Here is a 15290-nt window from a genome sequence, read left to right on the forward strand (position 1 = left end):
CTATATATATATCTATATATATCTATATATATATATATATATATGTATATATGTGCGTGTGTGTTTGTAAGTTAATATAGGGACGTTCAAGATATTTAAGCTGCAGAGAAGAGATAGTTATGTGTTCCATGGTATAGCTGTTACCAGACGGTCTTCACTAGTGGTTCTCAATCAGGTCCTCAGGTACCACCAACACTGCTGGTTTTCTCCTCCTCCAGATCATTCAATGCATTCACTTGTTTCGCCAGGTCTTCCAGCCGACTAAATGGGGATATCAGAAGTGGCAGAAACCACTTGTACTTTGCATTAACAGGGACCCACTTTTCAAACCACTGGTCTACTTTAAACGAGGTAGCTAGGCAGGTGTACTAGATGTCGGTGTCCTGCAGGTTTATGAAAAGAAAAATCTGTCCTGGGTTTGGAAGAGTATCAATATGTAAGCAAGCAGACCGGCGTACACAGACTGGTGGTTTGGCAGGCGACTAGTATAAATCTACATCGGTCAATTTCCTCTTTCTCCCACCTATCATCCTGCAATTGCATGAGCAGCCGCATCCCTCAAGGGTGAGGAAATTAAAAAGTGAAAATGTTTACTGCCTCTCATTACCACCGCCTATTGTTTTGGCTCTGCCGTTAGGATCCATCTTGGGGAGAGATCTCTCCTCTGTTGCGAGGGTCTAAGCACAGGATGTTGTGTTGCACAAAAGCCCCCTGAGGCAAATTTGTAAATCTGTGATATTGGACCACACAAATAAAACTGACTTGATCCTCTGGCTTCATGCAATCATCGGCTTACTTCTGCAAATCAACAGAAAGGTGCAGCTACTCTACTGCGGTGCATCTTAATCACATAAATTCAGCATAGCATGCATTGGTCATGTAGTCACAACACACCGTGCGAGCTCTCCTACGATACAAACCCCTCCGATGGCTCTGTCTGGATGACGGGTACGGAAAACACAGTCCAGCAGCGCAGAACTAAAGCTGGGCAATAAGCAGGGGAGGTACATGAGAAATGAACAAGGCCTAGTCGGCTTTGCTGGGAGAGATCCGTACAGATGTAAACAGTTATTTGTGAAGTGGACGGAGACAGGTATGATAGTTGCCATTGATGAGGGAAGAGCCTCATATCTAGTTTAGAACAAGCAGTTGGATGAGCAGAAGCAGAAGCAGCGACAGACAGCCGAGCCCTGGCAGCTCGGCAGCGCGGCCCTTCGCATTGCAGTCGTCGGTGTAGCAGCAGTGGACTCGGACACCCGGGGCTCTGTATCCCTGGCTGGAGGCCTGGCTGCAAAATGACCGGTACGAGCATGACTTCATCACCCCGCCTGAGGAGAAGACCAAAACAAGTGTCGATTACACTAGCTCAGCAACTGTTGCAGGCCCTCCGTGCTTCCCGTCCAAGTTAAAGGACACGTAGTCAAACGTCCTCCGGGCTGGAGTCCTGGTCAGGGACCAGGCTGACGAACCAACATCTTTTGAGGAGGCGATTTGTCTCCAAGGCACAAACATACAGTATCCCTACTTAAGGGTATTGACTGGGCAGAGGAGGCAAATCTGTTTATTCCCTGAAAAGCATCGGACCCCCTGGTGCCTGAAATGTGTTTCCAGACGGAACAGTCTGTCCTCCATCTACACACAGCCCCCCCCCCCACACACACACACAAAATCTCAAAAATATCAAAACGTTATGTATTACTGCAACATCTAAATATTCATTCTGTTCATCTATCTACCTATACATATGTGTAAAATTTATTTCAATACATATTTTAATATAATAGTCCATATTTAATAATATAAAATAATAATATAAAATATATAAATAATTGTGAAACATAATATTCAATATTTAATAACATTTTCATAATTTAATTTATAATGTATTTTATTATTTTTTTTTCTTATACTGTGAAGCGCTTCGAGATCTGTCTGCAGATGAGAAGCGCTATACAAACTCTATTATTGCTATTATTGTTATTATTACAATATGGACTGGGATGCAAAAGTGTGGGTAAACTCATCCAAAAGAGGCGACTACACTGGCTGTTTGGGGACTCACTGTCATGGCCCAACACCACAGCGCAGGCGTCAGAGTAGCTGGGGCAGATCTTGGAGCCTTGTCGGTTGCAGTCGTCGTTATTGGAGCCCATACAGGTGTAGCACTGCAGGGCCTCACCTGAGGAAAGAAAAGGTAAAGGAACTGTGATGGAGCACACACTAATGCACCCAGTTAACGTGGCACAGCATGGGCCGATGAGGAAACCCTGCTTAATATGACACAAGGGTGAAGGGTAATTATGGCAGGATAGCACCCTTCCGGTTTCACATCGCTATGTTAGAGAATAAAGACCTCCTCCCGTATTGACAGGTCGTGGAAGTGGGGCCGGCTAAGCTAACTGCTAGCCCATGCAGACCGGCAGTGCCGATAACACCGAAGGCGGTCTGGCGGCGGCCTCGCCTGGCGTTGACTGGGTTTTTGGTGTCGTGGTGTGGAGTGCGGGGAGGTGTGTCGAGGGTGTCTGGCTGGGAGACCTGGCGTTGGATCGGCTGGGGGAGCCTGGTCTGCTGCCTCTGGTGGACCCGGAGACCACGGCCCTGCCTGGAGCTGCACCCGAGGAGGAAATACCGAGGGCGGTCTGACGGGACGTGGAGGCGGGGCAGGCTAAGCCAACTGCTAGCCCATGCGGACCGGCGGTTCTGACAGTCATCCTGGTGTTCTCTCTCTTGGACAGTGAATTATATTTTTCTTGGATATATGTTGGATATACGTGTTCTTGTAGTCTGAATGTGTGTTTTTGTCTTTGTGTTACACTGCTGTGGGCTGACAGCCGGCCTTCACCTGTGGAGATGGGTGACGTATGTATATGGCTGGCTTTGACTGTAAACTAGCAGGTCCCAACGTTGGCACCACAGAACCCGGGAATGTGACTTCCAACTAGGCCAGGGGCGGCAAAAAAGCTTCCAAGAGACACACTGGACAGATCAATGGTGCCATTTTAGTGCCCGACCGTGGGCTTGCACGAGCAGGCTTCCTCATCCTCGCCATGTGAAATACAAGAGGCTGCAGAGCTTAGCTTAGCAGTGCAGCCATATGAAGCCATATCCGCGTGTTGCAGTCTCCTCACATGACACCGAGTGCTGCCTCATTTTAAAGAGGCTGCTTCACCTCTTTATGACGCCAGTTATTGAAAATACTTTTAAAAACAAACATTCACTGTGTCGGGCGGCATGGTGGTGCAGTGGTTAGCGCGGTCGCCTCACAGGAAGAAGGTTCCGGGTTCGAGCCCTGGGGTAGTCCAACCTTGGGGGTCATCCCGGGTCGTCCTCTGTGTGGAGTTTGCATGTTCTCCCCGTGTCTGTGTGGGTTTCCTCCGGGGGCTCCGGTTTCCTCCCACAGTCCAAAGACATGTAGGTCAGGTGAATCGGCCGTACTGAATTGCCCCTAGGTATGAATGTGTGTGTGGGGGGGGGGGTGTCTCCCCGCCTGCCGCCCAATGACTGCTGGGATAGGCTCCAGCATCCCTGGGACCCTGAGCGCAGGATAAGTGGTGCGGATAATGGATGGGTTTATGGTGTCAAGCAGAACAGGAGGAGGACAGGGGTGCCGTTGAAAAAAACCCCACAAAACCGCAAAGTGTTGTTGTGGTTTCAGAAAATTTGGGAAGCGCTGCTGAAGACGTCACACAGACTTCATGATAAATGGCTGTGGTTCAACATCCCTGGTGTGGTTAGAGGGAGGTTATCTGTTTTGCCACGACTGTGCAGTGAGTATTAGTGAACTTGCATTATTGCCACTGGGAAGACTGGACCGACAAAGTAAGAACCCCTGTTGGGTACCGTCATTTAAAACCGAGATAACGGATATGTTGTGCAGATTCTGCAGTGCCAATGCCCAAAAGTGTGTCTGAAATCAGACCGCTACGTCCCCCTGGTGAAACTCCTGACCGTCAGGTGAAAAGAAGCAGCTGGCGACTCCACATGTATCGGAGGAGGCATGTGGTAGTCTGCAGCCCTCTCCGGATTGGCTGGGGGTGGGGTGGGGGGGATGTAGCGGTGACTGGGACGGCTCGGGGGAGTGGACAGGTGCAACTGGGGGGGAAAGGGGGGGGTCCAAAAATCAAAGAGAAAGGGGCGCCCCGGTGGCTCACCTGGCAGAGTGGTACCACATAAGGCCGAGTCCTTACCGCAGCGGCCTGGGTTCGAATCCGGCCTGGGCCCTTTGCTGCATGTCATCCCCTCTCACCCCCCTGCCTTTCCTGTCTCCCTCTACTGTCACTATCAAATAAAAGGCAGAAAATGCCAAAAAAATAAAAATAATAATCTTAAAAAAAAAATCAAACAGAAAGCAGTGGGGCATGGCAAACAAATACCTCCGTGCTGGTGTACAGGTAATACAGAGTGGCCAGCGGAGCTCATGTTGACAAAATTTCCTCCTTTCTTTGCTGCCAGTGCCCACCCTGACTTCAGTGGGGGGTCACCAATCACATACTTTCCCTGCCCAAATGTTTGATTTTTCTTGGGTCCACAGGCCCAGCATTGTCCTTTTCACACCCTCCCAACACACAATCACACACACACAATCACACACACACACACACCTTGTTGAACGGCTCAAATGTCCCTCTGAAGTTCCTTTGAGAGGCGCCGCTATTTGAGAATTACTGCTGACCTTTGGAATATCTCCTTCGGTCTCGCGTCTGAAACCGTCCCTCCGCCTATAAAAACGGGGTTTTTCTAGAAACGGTCCTTCATGTGCTCTGCTGAAGTGGATCACAAGCAGCCTGGCTCGCCGGAACCGTTCAGTCACAACACATCCTCTTCAGCCGAGCGTCTCCTGTTTCGACCAACATCGCTAACCTCCTTCGGCGCAGGGACACATTTATTTATTTGATCAGCTGGCTTGTGATGCCGGTGGAATAACCCCGCACCCCCACCCCCACCCCAAAACTTTTTTAAATAAAATCCAGAAAATTCAGACAGTGTCAAAGGGCTGTGAAGTCTCCACACGAGGTTGAACAAGACAGGTGAACTTCATATTCATGAGGATCCATTGAAATGGCCGGCCTTGGAACGACACTTCACGTCCCCAAGTCCCTCTGTAGGCCTTACCATGACTCTAGAGGCAGAACACCCACAATACTAATGTCCCTCTGTAGGCCTTACCATGACTCTAGAGGCAGAACACGCACCATAATAATACCCCCCTGTAGGCCTTACCATGACTCTAGAGGCAGAACACCCACAATAATAACACCCCCCTGTAGGCCTTACCATGACTCTAGAGGCAGAACACTCACAATAATAATGCCCCCCTGTAGGCCTTACCATGACTCTAGAGGCAGAACACTCACAATAATAATGCCCCCCTGTAGGCCTTACCATGACTCTAGAGGCAGAACACACAATAATAATACCCCCCTGTAGGCCTTACCATGACTCTAGAGGCAGAACACTCACAATAATAATACCCCCCTGTAGGCCTTACCATGACTCTAGAGGCAGAACACCCACAAAAATAATGTCCCTCTGTAGGCCTTACCATGACTCTAGAGGTGGAACACACACAATAATACCCCCCTGTAGGCCTTATCATGACTCTAGAGGCAAAACACGCACAATAATAATGTCCCTCTGTAGGCCTTACCATGACTCTAGAGGCAGAACACACACAATAATAATGTCCCTCTGTAGGCCTTACCATGAATCTAGAATCAGAACACGCACAATAATAATGCCCCCATGTAGGCCTTACCATGACTCTAGAATCAGAACACGCACAATAATGATGTCCCTCTGTAGACCTTACCATGACTCTAGAGGCAGAACACACACAATAATAATGTCCCTCTGTAGGCCTTACCATGACTCTAGAATCAGAACACGCCCAATAATAATGCCCCCATGTAGGCCTTACCATGACTCTAGAATCAGAACACGCACAATAATAATGCCCCAATGTAGGCCTTACCATGACTCTAGAGGCAAAACAAGAACGATAATAAAGGAATACAGGCTGGTTTTTTTGTGATTATGAAATATTGATCTGTTTTACGTCATCCTGACGCTGCTCTCTTTGTTGACATGACATGTAAATACCCCCCCCCCCCGCTGTCTCCATCTGACCCCAATCCATCCCAGCAGCGTGGCCGCACCCCTGGCACATGCTGCAAGAATTAGCTTCCAGGCCTATTAGGAGATTAGCTGCTGGGATTGCTTACCAGTTACAGAAGAGGATTGAAGGCAAGACTGAAGAGACAAAACAGGAATGACCGTAATAACAGAATCACAGTGTGGATCGATCAGCAAATTAAATATTATATATCATTACCAAAGGTCAGGTCTTACAACCCCAGCACCTGACCACAGTGATGAAAAGAGGGTGCGAAACTGAAGGCAACAGCTGTTTTTTTGACTGGTGGAGGTTTTCAGTACTATTAAATAGTGACAGGACCAGGTTCTATCTGTCAAAATCAACAGATCACTCGCTTTTCCAAATCAAATGCAGAGGAGCAAAACGAAGAGACACCGCGAGACAGTTTTAGTACGAGCAAACAAGAGGAGATGAAACAGGGATGCAAAATTCCTCATCAAACTATCCAGAGAAAAACAGTATTAAAGGGTAAAAAATGTGACCAGCACGGGTAAGGAGCTGAAATTGGGTGGTTTGGAAGAGTCAGAGGGAAGGGTGGATGAGGTAAAAATGGGAGGAGGGAACAATTTAAGTAAACGGAGGAAAAGAAAGAAGTCCTTACTGTGTGAAGCTAAGAGGAAGAGGGAACAAAGAAGCAGCGGGCAGCACTGGACAGCTCTCATGATGCTGGTGGTCCCTGGTTGTCCTGATGGCACAATGAAAAGCAAGTTGTTTGCTGCTGGCGACCCCCCCCTGATCTTAATCTGAGCAACGAGATGAGTCAACTTCCCCGCCTGCACGGACAAGGAGATTACCAACTCATCCACGGGCCCCGCGGCTCCGTTTCCGAGATCCGATCAGCGTTTCCCCGGCCAGGCTCAGCAGGGACAATGGGAGGTAAAGTAACGGGACTCTTCCTTTCTGAGGTCTTCGCAGACTTAAGTGCTCCCTTGGCCACGCCTGTCCATCACCGGCGCCTCCCTACTTTGCCCAAATCCTGACCCGGTTCGGCCTGGTCTCTTATGTCACCAGGACCCTCCTCGTCCCTTTTGCACCGTGACTGCTCAGTAATCCCAGTGTTGAAACGGAGCTCCGGCATTGCAGCCCTTCAGTTTTCTGTTCGTTCTGATGGTTAAGAGCACGTAAGAGAAATAAGAAATATGGGCCAACATGTTCTCAACATTTAGCTCTCCATCATGAGACCTCACTGTCTGGTGGGCGTCGACTTATGGATGCTTTCGTTTATGTCACTTCATACACGTTGTAGTTTATGTCTATTTGGACCGGGTATTAATGCGGAACAAATCTGCATCAGCATTACTAATCTTTTTTTTTGGACCCCCCCTCCTTTTCTCCCCAGTTGTACCCGTCCAATTACCCTACTCTTCCGAGCCATCCCGGCTGCTGCTCCACCCCCTCTGCTGATCCAGGGAGGGCTGCAGACTACCACATGCCTCCTCCGATACATGTGAAGTCGTCAGCCGCTTCTTTTCACCTGACAGCGAGGGGTTTCGCCAGGGGGACGTAGCATGTGGGAGGATCACACTATTCCCCCAATCCCCCCAAACAGGCGCCCTTACCGACCAGAGGAGGCGCTAGTGCAGCGACCAGGTCACATACCCACATCCAGCTTCCCACCCACAGATTGTGGACACCCCAGTTGTGTATGTAGGGGCGCCCGACCAAGCTGAAGGTAGCGCGGGGATTCGAACTGGTGATCCCTGTGTTGGTAGGCAACAGAATAGACCGCCACGCTACCCGGACGCTAGCGTTACAAACTTGAGTCTGAGTACTGACAAGTCCTGTTTCCAGAGGATGGTTCAAATGTGTAAGTAGTTCCCCAACCGTCATGCCAGCCAGTCTCAGGTCCGTGTTGTCAACAGAGAGTCGGTGGTTCACATGAGCAAGGCATTCCCCCCCCCCCTCATAGACACTAATACCACCTCCGGTCTGTAAGACACACTGGCAACCTACCAAGAGAAGGAGGAAAGCTTCAACACAAACTCCCGTCACGCTCCACTATGTCATTTACACACAGGCACAAATCCTTGTGCACTCGTGTGCACCTTACTGCCCCGTTAGAGACCGAGTGTGGCAGTAAAACGGATCATGAACCTTGCGTGAACCAACCGGATGAAGGCTCGAACACCGTCCAGGCATGATCGCAGCCCGAACGCAGGGACCCGCTCTCCTGCTCGCTTCAGAGTTGGAAAAACTCTTGTGATTATCGCGTGGTACCGAGAGGTCGTGACGGGCCGGTACCGAGAGGTCATGACGGGCCGGTACCAAGAGGTCATGACAGGCTGGTACCGAGAGGTCATGACGGGCCGGTACCGAGAGGTCGTGACAGGCTGGTACCAAGAGGTCATGACGGGCCGGTACCAAGAGGTCGTGACAGGCTGGTACCGAGAGGTCATGACGGGCCGGTACCGAGAGGTCAAGACGGGCCAGTACCAAGAGGTCGTGACAGGCTGGTACCGAGAGGTCGTGACGGGCCGGTACCGAGAGGTCGTGACAGGCCGGTACCAAGAGGTCGTGACAGGCCGGTACTGGTACCGAGAGGTCACGACGGGCCGGTACCGAGAGGTCATGACGGGCCGGTACCAAGAGGTCGTGACAGGCCGGTACCGAGAAGTCGTGACAGGCTGGTACCGAGAGGTCATGACGGGCCGATACCGAGAGGTCACGACAGGCTGGTACCGAGAGGTCATGTCGGGCTGGTACAGAGAGGTCATGACGGGCCGGTACCGAGAGGTCGTGACAGGCCGGTACCGAGAGGTCGTGACGGGCTGGTACCGAGAGGTCATGACGGGCCGGTACCGAGAGGTCATGACGGGCTGGTACCAAGAGGTCGTGACAGGCCGGTACCGAGAGGTCACGACAGGCCGGTACCGAGAGGTCGTGACGGGCTGGTACCAAGAGGTCGTGACAGGCTGGTACCGAGAGGTCATGACGGGCCGGTACCGAGAGGTCGTGACGGGCGGGCAACGTGCCGAGGTGTTGTGCGGTGAAAGAATCAGAGCGACAGCGGTGCATCGTATTGCCGATTTTTTTTACATTTTTTTTTTATTGCACTTTGTAAGCAGATGCTGTACAGTAGCTGTGCAGAGAAGGGACAAGCTGCTCCTCCGTGTGACACCACAACCATAGCAGGACGAGGACAAAGCCACCCCAAATTAAATTAACCCCGGATCACAACTGGTTACAGTCACAAGTAGTTGCCTTTATATCAAAATAAATCAAAAAAATAATATCCCACGTCTTGATTGAGAAAGCTATGACACAAAATACACACCGAGTATCTACAAGGTTATACGGGAAGCGTCTTCCGACCGACAGGGTAGCTGTATTAAAAAAGCGGAGGGGAGTCTCGTCCACAGCTGGGGTCTCTTATTTACAAACAGAAGTCTACCTTTCCTCTCACATGCAGTACGCTATTGTGGTTTTTTTTTTTTTAAATTTTATTTTTATTACTCTTCTTTGTGGCAGAAATCAACAGTTAGTGAATCTAGGTCATATACAATATATATTCTGTCTGGTTTTCTTTTCCAAAGGGTCCTCCCCCTGGATCAAGAGGAGGCAAACAACAGGAGCGGGGAAACAGTCTTCTCCATCAGTGGCTGTCATGGCAACATCATCGCAGATGATTCAACCCAAAATCAACGCTCTCAGAGTTGAACTCACGTTCTCTCACACACATACACACATGCACACACACACACACACACACACACACACAAACCTCTACTGATATGCACATTTTCTACAACTTACTACCGGACCCCCGATACAGTGAAACACGTTGACACATCAAAAATGTACAAGGTGATGGGGGGCTCCATCCCTGTGGACCTCGAGTTGACAGAGTCAGAGGGAAAGACCGCTCCAAAACAGTTCTGTCCTTGACCGTCCGTCAGTCCAGTTAAGAAGAATAAAATACTTAAATCTGTCATGTTTTACGGTTCTCGAACCAGTTTCGGCTCCTCTCTCCCACTTCTGTGTGTGTGTGTGTGTGGGTGTGTGTGGGGGGGGGGGGGTGGACCGGGTGGCGCTGCTGCTGCTGCTGCTGCTAACTCTTCCCCATCTTGGCGATGAGCTCGTCACAGATCTTCGTCAGCTCCTCGATTTCCTTGTTCTGTTGGGAACAAACAGAAGAAGAGTTTGGCGGTCACACGGTGATGTGTACTCGCTACATGAGTGCGACCATGACCTGTGAACGGTATCACAGCGCACGGCCTCGACTTCCTGGTTATTTGGACAGAACGCGTCCCTCTTCTCTCGTGTGCAGACGTGGCCTAAAGAGGATTTATGTTCCATATTGTTCCACCAGGTCTGTGCTGGATGAGGAACAACACCGCGGGCAGCAGGAAACACAGTTCTGGCTCGCATGCTTGAGCACAGGTTTGGTTACCCCATGGCTGCAATTGATTTGAATGGAGGAACGTGTGCACTACTAATTTAACCTTACACAGCCAACCGCAAGCAGCGGCAGATGAAGACAGATGGGTACAGATGAGTACAGCTGTGGTAAACGTAGATATTTACATACGTGTGCGTGTGCAGGCACGCATGATAGAGCGCCACATGTCTACGATGACATTTAGAGGGTAACCTCACATCGCACCGTGATGTATTTCAGAGTTGGAGTAAGGATACATCAGTCACTGTCGACTATTAAACCTCTCTCTCCGTCATGTCTCACACACACACACACACACTCACTGCATAGCTGTAGACTCATCGGTCATCTGTGGTTTGAGCACTGTGCAGTAATAAAGCTCGTCCTGGGTACGACATTAAACTGCAACTGCCAGGTCGTCGGCGACTAAACCGGCACCCCCACTTCAACCCTTGGGTTGTTGTAAGGAGGGTGTGTGGACACCCAGCAGGACTAAGAACAACACCTGTCAAAGGGCGGACGAGTTCCTCTGTGAACCGACGGCCATCCATACCTGGAGAGGAGATAGGGACCGCCAGGTACTCCCCCTACTGAAACACAATGATGACTCAACCCTGTTGAGGCATCAGCTGTGCTCCTACGACCTTCATAGCTTATGGAACTGATGAGGATGATGAGGATGATGAGTGATAAAGCAGCAGCAATGCATCTACAGCAGATATGCAGCTGGGGACGCTGTGGTTCAATCATTTTCCTTTTTGGATTTTTTCCCCCCCTTTTTCTCCCTAATTGTACTTGGCCAACTACCCTATTTACCCCCTCTGCCAATCCGGGGAGGGTTGTAGACTACCACTAGAGTCGCCAGCCGCTTCTTTTCACCTGACAGTGAGGAGTTTAACCAGGGGGACATAGTGCGTGTGGGAGGATCACACTATTCCCCCCAGTCTCCCCCACCCCGAACAGGTGCCCTGAACGACCAGAGGAGGTGCTAGTGCAGTGACCAGGACTCATACCCACATCCAGCTTCCCACCCACGGCTAATTGTGTCTGTAGGGAAACCCAAACAAGTCGGACGTAACGCGGGGATTCGAACAGGCGACCCCTGTGTTGGTAGGGAACGGAATAGACCGCCACACCACCCGGACGCCCCGGAACAATCATTTTCTACGTTGTGTCGTGTAAATAAAACAGAGTTTAAGGTATTTAGAGAAGGAAAGAGTCCCGCTATCCCCATGTTTCCCGTGACTTTACCGACGGCAGCTGTTGAAAACAGGAACACAGTGTCCTGTTAAAAGCCTGTAATTTTAATCAGTTTTAAATGCACACCCGTCTGTATTTAATATCTATGCTAACCATTTACGTAAGGTGAACTGTGCTCCGCAAGACTCGTTCACCTCTCGTAACGTCTCATAATGTGGGAAACAAACCACAGCTGGCAGTGCAGCTGTATTTCATACCATTATCCTCAATAGTAAAATGACCCATATTCAGGCATTTAACCTGCAACGTTATAACGTCAAATCCCTCATTGCACGCTAGCTGCTCTGCTGCCGTATCTTTCCCCCCCATTACAGAGGTACTAAACACTCAGATGTGTTTTCTGAGCTGCAGACTGAATGATACGACTACGCTGATGACACACATCACTGCTGGTGTTAATATTGACATTTCTTACCAAATTTATAAAACTGGCTTTTCACGAGCTGAAAATGGCTCAACACACCATCTACTGTTTTACATTGGCCCTGAACCTTGCAAGGTCAATACTGATGTAGAGTCGACCGGTTGGGACTTATCTATGTAATGAAATAAAAAAGAAAGAATGTTAACACCCTGTAATGGGTGACCCACCTCCCCCAGCCCCCACCCTTGAGTGTGTCTGTGAAATCCCGCTCATTTTCAAATACACCAATCAGCCAAAACACAGGTAAGTGAATAACGCTGATTATGTCGTTACCATGGCACCTGTCAAGGGGTGGGATATGTTAGCTAGCAAGTGAACAGTCAGTTTTTGAAGTTGACGTGTTGGAAGCAGGACAAATGGGCAAGCGTAAGGATCTGAGCAACTCTGACAAGGGCCAAATTGTGACGGTTACACAACTGGGTCAGAACATTTCCAAAACGACGGGTCTTGCGGGGTGTTTCTGGTATGCAGTGGTGGGCATGTGAGCGTCAGAATTGGATCATGGAGCAGTAGAAGACGGTGGCTTGGTCTGATAAATCATGTTTTCTTTTAGATCACGTGGACGGCCAGGGGTACGTGCGTATTGTTTACCTGGGGAAGTGATGGCACCAGGGTGCACTGTGGGAAGAAGGTAAGCCGGAACAGGCAGTGTGATGCGCTGGGAAATGTTCTGCTGGGAAACCTTGGGTCCTGGCATTCATGTGGATGTTACTTTGTTTAGGTACCACCTACCTAAACATCGTTGCAGATCAAGTACACCCCTTCATGGCAATGGTTTCCCTGATGGCAGTGGCCTCTTTCAGCAGCATAATGTGTCCTGCCACACTGCAAAAACTGTTCAGGAATGGTTTGAGGAACATGACAAAGAGTTCAAGGTGTTGCCTTGGCCTCCACATTCCCCAGATCTCAATTCAATTGGGCATCTGTGGGATGTGCTGGAAAAACAAGTCCGGTCCATGGAGGCCCCACCTCATAACTTACAGAACTTAAAGGATCTGCCTCTAACGTATTGGTGCCAGATACCAGAGGACACCTTCAGAGGTCTTGTGGAGCCCATGCCTCGCCGGGTCAGAATTGTTTTGGCAGCACGAGATGGACCTACACAGTATTGGGCAGGTGATTTTAATGTTTTGGCTGATCGGGACTCATCATTCAGAGGCGTCTACTCGCAAACCTTGCACCTTTATGACATTTTCTACCGACCTTTTGAATTTCTCTCAATTTACAGTTATAGTTATTTTGTCATTTTCAATTTTGCCAAAATGGTCGGACTTGTACTTTGGATGGCTGTAGAAGCACTGCGGCTGGGGGAGCAGTCGTGCAGTTGCCTACCACCGGAAAGCTGCAGACCATTACGGCGGTCGGGGCATCTTCACGGGGTAGTGTTTGATGCTGTGCCAGAAGGCGAGCCGGTGGAGGGGACTGGGTATGGCAGTGTAAAGCGATGAGCCGGCAACTCGCGCTGGGCCCTTCTTGTGGATCTCCCCAGCTACTCCTGCCCATGCTCCTTACCCACACATCCACGCCCTGACCCCCCTCTCAGTCCCTTGCCCACTTTTTAGCATTTTTTCAAATTATGCAGTGGGTGGAGTTAGGCTCAGACCCGGGCAAGAAAGTAACTTAAAAAAATGTGAACGCTTCTTGTTGGTGACACTGTTTAAGTTACATAATGTAGGACAAAAAGCATCAGACACATATCTGTATTGGAACATTCAAATTAAGACTTTTAGGATTTTCAACAGCTGCTGTTTCCACAACAACCAGGGACGCACTCGGCTGAAAGTCACTAGAACACGGTTACTAGTTGAACTGAAACACCTGCAAGAAAGCAGTGGCACTGCTACTGAAGTCAAACGCTCCAGCTCAGACAAGCTTGCTGGGGGTTTAGTCCAATCAGATTGCAGCTCATTTCTAAACAGTCTCTCAGAGCCAATTGAGGACTGTGCTATTTCATCTACCCCCAGGGTGGTCCTGCCTACATTAGTTAACCCTTTACTGGTTGTATTTGTGACCTTTTTGACGAGAATTGATTGTTGCTATTGGGTGAAAAACATATGATATATCTCCTGTGATTAATCGACTACTTTTTGGGGGTGGTTGACGACTACTACCATGCAGCAGTCTTGAATGGCTCGTTTGAGGAATGAGGAATAAAAGAAAAAAAGCTAACTGACCTTCTGCTCCAAAGTGCGCTCCAGAGAGTCCACCTTCATCTGCTCCTTCCTCAAACTGGCCTGATAAGCCGCCTGCTCCTGCTTGGCCTTGACCCGCACCTGAGCTATGTCCATATTGGCCCTGGAAATACACATTGTAATGTAGTGTCAATAGTCAGACTCAGCCTGATAGCCAACTCCAAGTCCTTCAGGACACACTTCAGAATTTAGCGCCGATGTAGAGTTATGGAAATTGTTCTGAATTATCGTCTGTCAATTATCTGACTGTTAACCACACACTCACTAGGAACAACGTCTATTTCACCTAAACAGGATGACCTGTGTCCACGCACATTTGAGATGGACCTAGCAGTTATTGCCATGGGGAGGGGGGGGGACAAACAAAACAGCATAATCACAGTTGAATGAATGTGAAATAAACAAAGCTTGTGGACTCACTTGTCTAGCTTCTCCTCTGCGTGAATCTTCAGGGCCTGATAACGCTGCTCCTCCTTGCGTACCCTGGAGAGATATTCCTGAGCACACTTCTTCAGAACCTCTTCATTCTGCACAGTGAGACACATTTTCATTATCGGCTGAGGGGTGATTGGTGAACATTTTGAATGTTTCTACATCTTGCCACGAGCACCCACACGTGCGATGTGACAGGTTCTTTGTGTGTTTGTTTGCTGGTACGTGTGTGATTCACCTTACGAAAGCCCTCCAGCACGTCTTTCATTTTCTCATAGCGCCGGAAGAGATCAGCCAGAGACTTCTCTACTGAATTGAGGTCTGCCAGAGCCTGGTCCTTCTCTATTATTAGCTGCTGGATGGTGTGGTGGGAGAGAGACTTCTCCTTCTGCTCATCCTCTGATGGACACACACAACATATGATATAGATCAGACCTTGGCAAGCACAGA

The 15290-nt window shown here is 49.4% G+C and overlaps 2 protein-coding genes across 2 annotated transcripts in view; both read right to left on the reverse strand.

The window, feature by feature from the left end:
* Positions 1-1131: 1131 nt before the first annotated feature.
* ly6pge (lymphocyte antigen 6 family member pge) lies at positions 1132-6816 on the reverse strand. The gene is made up of 3 exons (XM_056292263.1): positions 6756-6816; positions 2063-2179; positions 1132-1328 (listed from the first exon to the last, which is right to left on the reverse strand). Exons 1-3 carry the CDS (start codon positions 6814-6816, stop codon positions 1132-1134), a joined length of 375 nt encoding a protein of 124 aa, XP_056148238.1.
* A 3346-nt stretch (positions 6817-10162) lies between these two features.
* tacc2 (transforming, acidic coiled-coil containing protein 2) overlaps positions 10163-15290 on the reverse strand; it is a 73896-nt gene continuing 68768 nt past the window's right edge. Inside the window, exons 19-22 of the mRNA XM_056291683.1 lie at positions 15079-15239; positions 14829-14935; positions 14391-14511; positions 10163-10268 (exon numbers count right to left, since the gene is read on the reverse strand). Of these exons, the coding sequence (XP_056147658.1) occupies positions 10203-10268; positions 14391-14511; positions 14829-14935; positions 15079-15239 (455 nt within the window). The 3' untranslated portion in view covers positions 10163-10202. The remainder of the gene's footprint in view (positions 10269-14390; positions 14512-14828; positions 14936-15078; positions 15240-15290) is intronic.

This window comes from Lampris incognitus, chromosome 13 (genome assembly GCF_029633865.1).
Source record: "Lampris incognitus isolate fLamInc1 chromosome 13, fLamInc1.hap2, whole genome shotgun sequence".
NCBI classification, from domain to species: domain Eukaryota; kingdom Metazoa; phylum Chordata; class Actinopteri; order Lampriformes; family Lampridae; genus Lampris; species Lampris incognitus.

What these genes read in the sequence shown, in the direction of transcription:
- ly6pge (XM_056292263.1), bottom strand. Translation starts at nt 6,816, where the DNA reads ATGAGAGCTGTCCAGTGCTGCCCGCTGCTTCTTTGTTCCCTCTTCCTC. An exon ending in CTTCCTCTTAGCTTCACACA is followed by an intron (nt 2,180 to 6,755) that starts GTAAGGACTTCT and finishes TTCTTTCCTCAG; the next exon opens with GTGAGGCCCTGCAGTGCTAC. An exon ending in TGTGGTGTTGGGCCATGACA is followed by an intron (nt 1,329 to 2,062) that starts GTGAGTCCCCAA and finishes TCTTCTCCTCAG; the next exon opens with GCGGGGTGATGAAGTCATGC.